At 39.8% G+C, this 10,514-nt stretch overlaps 1 protein-coding gene across 2 annotated transcripts in view; it reads left to right on the plus strand.

Annotated features, from left to right (window-relative positions):
• Tshr (thyroid stimulating hormone receptor) overlaps positions 1-10,514 on the plus strand; it is a 114,179-nt gene that overhangs the window by 89,224 nt on the left and 14,441 nt on the right. Inside the window, exons 8-9 of one of the 2 annotated variants that reach the window (XM_028777319.1) lie at positions 22-99; positions 2,389-2,951. In XM_028777319.1, the coding sequence (XP_028633152.1) occupies positions 22-99; positions 2,389-2,434 (124 nt within the window). In that variant the 3' untranslated portion in view covers positions 2,435-2,951. Of the gene's footprint in view, positions 1-21; positions 100-2,388; positions 2,952-10,514 lie in introns of those variants that run through there. The other variant, XM_028777318.1, reaches the window with a different exon arrangement.

Below are 10,514 nucleotides of genomic sequence, written 5' to 3' on the forward strand. Positions count from 1 at the left end.
CCCCCCCCCCATTCTGTCTAGTTACCTAAACAAGAATAAACACCTGACAGCTATAGACAAAGATGCCTTTGGAGGAGTATACAGTGGACCAACCTTGCTGTGAGTAAGACAAATTTTGCTGTAAGACAAATGAATGGCTAGTGGCTTTTTTATTATTTTTCTCTTTTACTTTTCTGGAATGAAAGAGGAGGTGTGATGAGAAGTGATGCCAACTGTCTTAGTTAGCACTTCTGTTCTGAAGAGACACCATGACCAAGCAACTCTTATAAAAGAAAACATTTACATGGGGACTGGCTTACAGTTCAACGGTTTAGTCTGTTATTATGGCAGGAAGCATGGTGTGTGTGTGTGTGTGTGTGTGTGTGTGTGTGTGTGTAACAAGTTCAAGTGAATAGGAATGGGAGGAGTCTGGGTAATAGCATTGACTTTCGTATGTGTCAATAGGGAACCAGATGCCTCTTCTAGCCAGATGCTAGAGCAACGGGATATAAAGAAGCGGTGGCTCTCCCTGGCAGACAGAAACCCATTTCACAGATTCCTGAGGACTGCTGAAAGTACTCACCAGCAATCCTACAGTCCAGTGTGAGCTGAGCCAAGAATGTCATTTCTAGACATCTACATTTGGAGTTGAGACCTAACAGTAACAATCCAGGAGTAGTTCCATGCAGACCTGTCACCCAGCATTGAGAGAGGCGAGGACAAAAGTTTGATAAGTTATTTCTCCGCCTGTGAGATGAGCCAATTCAAACCAGATTAGAATATATTAAAGGCAGGTTTATTGGGAAGCTGTTCTCGGGTGAGTTAACTGCCCCCAAGGACCAAGACCAGGGAAGTCGCCATGGAGAAAGGTGGAGGTGGAAGGGGGAAAAAGAAGAGAGAAAGGGTGCACTTGTAGAGAGAGAAGAGAAAGAGAAGAGAGAAGACTAAACTGTCTGGATTTTATAAGGAAGAGCCTCTGAGGAAGGGCAGAGCCGGGGGAAGGATACGCCAGGTAGGGACTGAGGGATGCAGGGAAAACCTGGAGGCCATGTCTGCTTTGATATGTAAAATATGCACCTCAGTCCCTTGTCTTAGGTACAAAACTAAACAAGGATCACAGGGGCTTACTGGTTTTCAGTCTAAATGGGGGAAAAAAGATGTGAGCTCCAGATTCTGGGAGAGACCCTGCCTCAAAGCAACAAGGCAGTGAGAAAGGAAGACACCTGATGCTTTCTTCTGGTCTCTGAGTACAGAACTACATGAACCCATATATACCACACACAGAAGCACACAAGTACCCACACAAGCCACACTTATACAAATATATACCCGTGTGTATACTTACACAAAACAAAAATATAAATTAGGGGTAGAGAGACGTCTTAGCAGTTAAGATCATTTGTTGCTAGGACCTGGGCGCAGTAGCTAACATGGCTGAATTATATAGGGATCAGGCTGGAGAAAGGGATGCAGAAGCCTAGGTCCTTGGAGGGAGAGGTTTAGGGTAGGGGGCAGGGTGAGGAGTGATATGTTTTATAAATCACTGTATGATGCGGCAGGGGGGGTGCCTTAGCGGGCTCGTGCCAAGGCATACACACCCCTGACTCAGGTATCAGCCATAAGACGGGTCTAGTATAATTTTGGGGAGGACCTGGAAAGGAGTCTGGGTAAGGGAGTAGAGGCAGAGAAAGAAAGTGGACAGAGAAGAAAGAAGAAGAAGGTGGAGGGGGAGGAGGAGGAGGGAGGGAGGGAGAGAATCCCAAGTTGCTAGGTAACTGTTGGGTGGAGCCCAGAGGAATGCTAATCAGGAGAGCTGGGAGGAGCCACAGGTACTCAGTGAGACTAGTCCTGGGTTCAAAAGCTAACAAGTACTAATCATCAAATTAACAAAAATTTTAATTAAATCAAATAAAATATAGGAAAACTGTTAAAGGAATCGCCAGCGATTGGCAGTAAGCGCAAAGAGGTGAACGGTCTCGTTTCTCAAATGAGAAGCAGAGAAGTTTGTAAACGGTGTAAGCGTAACCTGTAATGTCTCTCTAATTTTTCTCTTGAACCTGTTGTATCAAGTCTTCATTTTCTTTCCCACAGTCTTTCCCTAATTAGATTCGAAGGTCTCAAAGGAAAAGGGACTATGCTTTATAGTTACATAATGCCCTCACCACAACAGAAATTAGCAAATATCCAGTGAACAACTGATGCACTGTAATTGAATGTCAAATAGCCATGGCTTGTTGCCATTTGATCTACAAGCTAAACCTGGAAAATCCAAAATGCCATCTAAAGAAAAGGGAATTTTATATTATGTGTGTTTCTGCCTCATTCAGTATCTTGGTAAAGGAATAGTTTTCCCCCAACAGTCAACAAAAATCCTTAAACTTGCCTATCCATGCACCATCTTTTCTCAAGGTCATTTCTCAAAGAAGAATTAGATTTCCACCAGGCACAAATCTAAGATACAATCTATTCTCCCATCCTTATGCGCTTTCTTTCCCCCTAAAAAGGCCTTTTAATTTAGTCTGGGAATTTGATAATTTTTTATTGATTAATTTTATCACGGAGATACTCAATCTCCCTTTCCATTTTTATATTTTCTATTCTTTGACTGCCTTCTTTCCTCCCCCTTTATTTTGAAAGAGGAGATCTTTGTGTTTTTAATAGCAAAGAAAACAACTCGTGGAAATGTAATGCTTTCTATAACAATCAGGGCTCTCCAGATTCTAAATTATGTAACTCACCTTAACAGCACTTAATGAACTGATGATAATTACCATAATAGTTAGTCCTAACTTCTATTATAAGTACCTCTTAAGAAGAGACAATCTCTGTGTTTATGTCCTTGAGTTTGTATTACATTTATCAACAAATATAAGCATTTGTTGCTATCAATTATTTTCAAGTTCAGCATTTGAAAAACCCCAGGCATGGTACTGCCAACTTTCTTAGTTTAAATAAAGTAAGCCTTTGTTTTCTTTGGCTCTTGTGATCACCACAAGGTTATAGTCTTAGCAGAAATTTCGTGGTAAAGTTCTTTCTTGCATCCTGATTAATCTTTGTTGTTTTTTAAAAAAATTACTTTTTATGTACGTTGGTATTTTACCTGCATGTATGTCTCTGCGTAAAGGTGCTAGGTCCCCTGGAACTAGAGTAACAGACAGTTGTAAGCTGCCATGTGAGTGCTGGGTATTGAACCTGTGTCCTCTGAAAAAGTAGCCAATGCTCTTAACCACTGAGCCATCTCCCCACCACTGGCTGGTTGTCTCATTTTTCTATTCCCATCAATAATATATGAAAGCTTCATGCCAGCCAACTTGTTTTCCTTTCTTATCCATATGTATTTGTGTGGGAATGTGTGTATTGCTGGAAAAATGAAGCCAGGGCTTGCACACACTAGGCAAACATTGTAAGCACTGAGCTATATCCCAAACCCTTAGTTTTGGAGACACAGTTTTGAAACAACTCCTGCTGCCAGCTCCCAAGTACTGGAATTTCCTATTTTACTATTCATCAGTAAAGCTGTATTCATCATCACAGGATGTGTAAACACTATCATATTGTGGTCTCAGTTTGTGGGTCCCTGAAATTAGTGATGCTAATCATCTTTTAATATACTTACTAGCATTTTTGTATTTTCTCTTGAAAAGTGTCTGTTCAAATCTTGTATCTATTTTTCTGTTGGGTTGTCTGTCTTCCTTTATTGAGTTGTGATTCTGAGTAACATTTTGGTCCTGAAAGAAGTCAGTTTTAGCTCTAACCACTACCCTCAGCCATCAGTACTTTATGCTCTCTTGTTCTCTCGATTCCTGAGGAGAGCTGGCCGATCTAAGACTGGTAAGGGTAGAGCTCGTTCGTTCGCTTCTATCTTGGGCATTTTGTTGAATGCCTACTGAACCCCATGAAAGCTATAATGAAGAGATGGCAACTCTCCTCTTAGACAGGCTAAAACAAAATTTAAAAGAAATCTAAGTAAGTGACTGTAACATACATGTAATGTAAGAAGAGTCATAAGAGATATATAGAAAATCAAAATTCTAGCTCCGGTTACTATGATTTAACAAAGACTTTATTAAAGGACCTGAAAAGGGGGTGGGGGGGAGAAAGACTACAAAAAATATAAGCTATGTTCAAACCACAGACTTTAAAAGACTCATTTAAATCATCTTATGGAGAAACTAACTGATCAGATAAGGAAGAAAGGCCCACTGCAAGGCGACTGTGAAGATATTAGTAGTAGCCAAAGAACTCTTTACAGTGTGTGGCCCTCTCCAATTCCCTACAAGCCTTCTTTACCTTTAGCCCTGGCTTTACCACATCCTGGGTACTTGGTTACAACTCCTCTGTATCTCCTAGATGCTTATAAGGAATCATAACTCCCTCAAAGGAGAAGAGAATCTAGCTCTGAAACTTAGACCCTGTCTTTCTTGCTGGGTTACTCAGAAGAACTCCTGTAGCAGTTGTCACAGAGAAGAGAAACTCCTAGCGATTCAACCAGAAGATTAATCTGATAGGCTGCTCTACTTATTGACTGAGAAATCATTGCAAACCGAAGACAAACAGATATGTTGCAGTGCCTGGCTCAGGAGCCACGTTGCTGAGAAACCAGCTCAAGTGCCTCATGTTTCTTAAGACACAGCACCGCTTTCGCGGTCACAGCAAAAGCACACAAAAAGGATCACAGACGTCTGCCGAACAAATAAAGACAGTGATCTCTACCGCACGGTATATATATATTCACGTCTGAGCAAGATCAGGGGATGGGCAGCCTCAATTCTAGGAATCTTCACAACAGAGGAATAATACTAGAAACTACAGATACTCGGGACCCCCTACCCCACCCCAAAGCCTCATTTATTAATTAGATCTCTTACTACTGAAGCCACTGGCATAGAAAAATATTTTAAATCACAACAGTCTATAATGGCAGCATGACTCTTAACTATTGAGGCACCATTTGCAGAGTATACCCCAACTGGTAGGCTTCCTTTTGGAATGAGAGAGATAATGGGGAGATTCGCAGAGTCAGATACATACTCGCTTTTTCTTTAATCAACTAAAAATACAGCCATTATTATCCTTCAAAGGGTTTGCTTCATTTTATCTTAAATAAAGAAAAAAATTACTAAAATCCTAGGAAACGCTGCCCTGGATTGAGAGACTCAATCTGAATAAATGCTTTTATATCTATGCTAAATGCTCTAGAATAATGTCTCGCCTCTAAGAAAATAGTTCAAAACTCCATGGTCCTCTTGCAGAACAATTTTACCAGAGTTAACTGTTCAAATAAAGGGTGGCTTTGAGTTTGTCTTTTACCATGATGCAAACAATGGAACATGGAAATTTTGCTGAGTGAACCCCAGGAAAACAACACCGACAAAATGTCTTCAGTGCAAAAATGTCACATAAATTCATAGTTTATTAAGTAGTCCATATGCGTTAACCAATATCCCTCCACAGCGATGAACCCGAAGGGCAAACAGTACAGTTATTTCTTTCCTTTTCCTATTTCATGTCTTTAAATACAAGTAAATCTACTTTTAGTGAATGCCTATGAGGCTCTGCTAAACATGCCTACGCAAAATTTTTTATCGGATATTTACATTTCAGATGTTATCCCCTTTCCCCATTCTCCCCACACACACAACCAGGAACCCCCTATCCCATCTCCCCTCCTCCTGCTTCTATGGGGATGTGCTGCCACCCACCCACCCACCCACTCCCACCTTCCTGCCCTCTAGTTCCCCCACACTGGGGCATCCAGCCTTCAAGGGACCAAGGACCCTCTCTCCCATCTATGCCCAACAAGGCCATCCTCCCCTACATATACAGCTGGAGCTTTGGGTCCCTCCCTATATGCTCCCAGGCTGATGGTTTAGACTCTGGGAGCTCTGGTTGGTTGGTATTGTTGCTCTCCCCATGGGGTGGCAAATCTTTTCAGATTCTTCGGTCTTCTCTCTCACTTCTCCATTGGGAACCCCATGATCAGATCAATGGTTAGCTGTGAGCATCCACCTCTGGATATGTCAGACTCTGGCAGACTTCTAAGGAGACAGTTAGATCAGGCTCCTGTCAGCATGCACTTCCTGGCATCCACATCAGCGTCTACCTTTGGTGACTGCACATGGGATGGATACCCAGGTGGAACAGTCTCCAGATAACCCCTCCTTTAGTTTCTGTTCCACATTTTGTCTCCATATTTGCTCCCATGAGTATTTTGTTACTCCTTCTGAGAAAGACTGAAGCACCCACACTTTGGTCTTCTTCCTTCTTCATGAGCTTCATGTGGTCTGTGAGTTGTATCTTGGGTATTGCGAGCTTTTGGGCTAATATCCAATTATCAGTGAGTGATTATCATGTGTTCTTTTGTGATTGGGTTACCTCACTCAGGATGATATTTTCTAGGTCTGTCCATTTACCTAAGAATTTCTCAAATTCATTGTTTTTAATAGCTGAGTAATACTCCATTGTATAAATGTACCACATTTTTTTGTATCCATTCCTCTGTTGAAGGATATCTGGGTTCTTTCCAGCTTCTGGCTATTATAAATAAGGCTGCTATGAACATAGTGGAGCATATGTCCTTGTTATATGTTCAAGCATCTTCTGTGTATATGCCCAGGAGTGGTATAGCTGGGTCCTCAGGTAATGCTATGTCCAATTTTCTGAGGAACCGCCAGACTGATTTCCAGAGTGGTTGTATCAGCTTGCAGTCCCACCAACAATAGAGGAGTGTTCCTCTTTCTCCACACCCTCACCAGCATCTGCTATCACCTGAGTTTTTGATCTTAGCCATTCTGACTGGTGTGAAGTGGAATCTCAGGGTTGTTTTGATTTGCATTTCCCTGATGAGTAAGGAAGTTGAACATTTCCTTAGGTGCTTCTCGGCCATTTGAATTTCCTCAATTGTAAATTCTTTGTTTAGCTCTGTACCCCATTTTTAATAGGGTTATTTGGCTGTCTGGAGTCTAATTTCTTGAGTTCTTTCTATATATTGGATATTAACCCTCTGTTGGATGTAGGATCTATAAAGATCTTTTCCCAATCTGTTGGTTGCCATTTTGTTCTATTGACAGTGTCAATACAATACAGAAGCTTTGCAATTTTACGAGGTGAGTCACTTAAGTATATCATATCATTTGATCTGCAAATAGTGATATTTTGACTTCTTCCTTTCCTATTTGTATCTCTTTGACCTCCTTTTGTTGTCTAATTGCTCTGGCTAGGACTTCCAGTACTATATTGAATAGGTAGGGGGAGAGTGGGCAGCCTTGTCTAGTCCCTGATTTTAGTGGGATTGCTCCAAGTTTCTCTCCATTTAGTTTGATGTTGGCTACTGGTTTGCTGTATATTGCTTTTACTGTTTAGGTACGGGCCTTGAATTCCTGATTTTTCCAAGACTTTTACCATGAAGGGATGTTGAATTTTGTCAAATGCTTTCTCAGCATCTAGTGAGATGATCATGTGGTTTCTTTTTCCTTTGAGTTTGTTTATATAGTGGATTACATTGATGGATTTCCAAATACTGAACCAACCCTGCATTCCTGGGATAAAGCCTACTTGATCATGATGGATGATTGGTTTGATGTGTTCTTGGATTCGGTTTTATTGAGTATTTTTGCATTGATATTTATAAGGAAGATTGGTCTGAAGTTCTCTTTCTTTGTTGTGTCTTTTTGTGGTTTAGGTATGAGAGTGATTGTGGCTTCATAGAACGAATTCGGTAGTGTTTCTTCTGTTTCTATTTTGTGAAATAGTTTAAAGAGAATTGATATTAGGTCTTCCTTGAAGATCTGGTCCTAGGCTTTTTTTGGTGAGGAGAATTTTAATAACTGCTGCTATTTCTTTAGGGGTTATGGGACTGTTTAGATGGTTTATGTGCTCCTGATTTAACTTTGGTACCTGGTATCTGTCTAGAAAATTGTCCATTTCATCCAGATTTTCCAGGTTTTTTTTTTTTTTTGAGTATAGACTTTTGTCGTAGGATCTGATGATTTTTTTAATTTCCCCAGTCTCTGTTGTTATGTCTCCCTTTTCAGTTCTCATTTTATTAATTTGGATACTGTCTCTGTGCCCTTTGGTTAGTCTGGCTAAGGGTTTATCTATCAGTAGATTTTCTCAAAGAACCAGCTTCTGGTTTATTGATACATTGTATAGTTCTTTCTGTTTCTACTTGGTTGATTTCAGCCCTGAGTTGGATTATTTCATGCTGTCTACTCCTCTTGGGTGTGTTTGCTTCTTTTTGTTCTAGAGCTTTCAGGTGTGCTGTCAAGTTGCTAGTGTATGCTCTCTCTAGTTTCTTTTTGTAGGCACTTAGAGCTATGAGTTTTCCTCTTAGCACTGCTTTCACTGTGTCCCTTAAGTCTTAGTATGATGAGCCATCATTTTCATTAAATTCTAAAAAGTCTTTAATTTCTTTCTTTATTTCTTCCTTAACCAAGTCATCAAGTAGAGTGTTGTTCAGTTTCCATGTGTATGTGGGCTTTCCATTGTTTTTGTTATTATTGAAGACCAGCCTTAGTCCATGATGATCTGATAGGATGCAAGGGATTATTTCAATCTTTTCTATCTGTTGAGGCCTGTTTTGTGACTAATTATATGGTGTATTTTGGAGAAGGTACCGTGAGGTGCTGAGAAAAAGATATATTCTTTTGTTTTAGGATGAAATGTTCTATAGATATCTGTTAAATTCATTTGGTTCATAACTTCTGTGTTTCTGTTTAGTTTCTGTTTCCATAATCTGTCTATTACTGAGAGTGGGGTGTTGAAATCCTCGACTATTATTGTGTGAGGTGCCATGTGTGCTTTGAGCTTTAGTAAAGTTTATTTTACGAATGTGGGTGTCCTTGCATTAGGACCATAGATGTTCAGAATTGAGAGTTCACCTTGGTAGATTTTTCCTTTGATGAGTATGAAGTGTCCTTCTTTATCTTTTTTGATAACTTTTGGTTGAAAGTCGATTTTATTCTATATTAGAATGGCTACTCCAGCTATTTCTTGGGACCATCTGCTTGGAAAATTGTTTTCCATCCTTTTACTCTGAGGTAGTGTCTGTCTTTGACACTGAGGTGCATTTCCTGTATGCAGGAAAATTCTGGATCCTGTTTATGTATCCAGTCTGTTAGTCTACATCTTTTTATTGGGGAATTGAGTCCATTGATGTTAAGAGATATTAAGGAAAAATGATTGTTGCTTCTTGTTATTTTTGTTATTAGAGGTGGAATTATGTTTGTGTAGCTATCTTCTTTTGGGTTTGTTAGAAGATTACTTTCTTGCTTTTTCTAGGTTGTAGTTTTCCATCTATTCCATCTAGTTTGTGTTGGAGTTTTCCATCTATTATCCTTTGTAGTACTGGATTTGTGGGAAGATATTGTGTAATTTTGTAAATTTAGTTTGTCATGGAATATCTTGGTTTCTCCATTTATAGTGATTGAGAGTTTTGCTGAGTATAGTAGTCTGGGCACAAATTTGTGTTCTCTTAAGGTCTGTATTATATCAGTCCAGGATCTTCTGGCTTTTATAGTCTCTGGTGAGAAGTGTGGTGTAATTCTTATAGGTCTGCCTTTATATGTTACTTGACCTTTTTCCCTTACTGCTTTTAGTATATTTTCTTTGTGCATTTGATGTTTTGATTATTATGTGACAGGAGGAATTTCTTTTCTGGTTGAGTCTATTTGGTGTTCTGGTCTAGTCTATTTGGCGTTCTGTAGGCTTCTTGTATGTTCATGGGCATCTCTTTATTTAGGTTAGGAACGTTTTCATCTATAATTTGGTTGAAGATATTTACTGGCCCTTTAAGTTGGGAATCTTCATTCTCATCTATACCTATTATTCTTAGGTTTAGTCTTTGCATTGTGTCTTGGATTTCCTGGATGTTTTGTGTTAGAAGCTTTTTGCATTTTGCATTTTCTTTGACAGTTGTGTCAATGTTTTCCATGGTATCTTCGGCACATGAGATTCTCTTTCTATCTCTTGTATTCTGTTGGTGATGCTTGCGTATATGACTCTTGATCTCTTCCTAGGTTTTCTATCTCCAGGGTAGTCTCCCTTTGAGATTTCTTTATTGTTTCTACTTCCATTTTTTAGATCCTGGATGGTTTTGTTTAATTCCTTCACCTGATGGTTGTGTTTTCTTGCAATTCTTTAAGGGATTTTTGTGTTTCCTCTTCAAGGGCTTCTACCTATTTACCTGTGTTCTCTTGTATTTCTTTAAGGGAGTTGTTTATGTCCTTTTAAAAGTCCTCTATCATCCTCATGAGAAGTGATTTTAATTCTGAATCCTGCTTTTCCATTGTGATGGGGTGTCCAGGACTTGCTATGATGGGAGAACTGGGTTCTGATGGTGTCAGGTAACTGGTTTCTGTTGCTTATGTTCTTGCACTTGCCTTTCTCCATCTGGTTATCTCTAATGTTACCTGCACCCCCTGTCTCTTACTGGAGCCTGTCTTTCCAGTTATCTTGCTTGTGTCAGAACTCTTCAGAGTCCAGATGTCTCTGTGATCCTGTGATCCTGTGATCCTGTGATCCTGTGATCCTGTGAT

This window comes from Grammomys surdaster, unplaced genomic scaffold (assembly GCF_004785775.1).
Source record: "Grammomys surdaster isolate TR1022 unplaced genomic scaffold, NIH_TR_1.0 279, whole genome shotgun sequence".
Lineage (NCBI taxonomy): Eukaryota > Metazoa > Chordata > Mammalia > Rodentia > Muridae > Grammomys > Grammomys surdaster.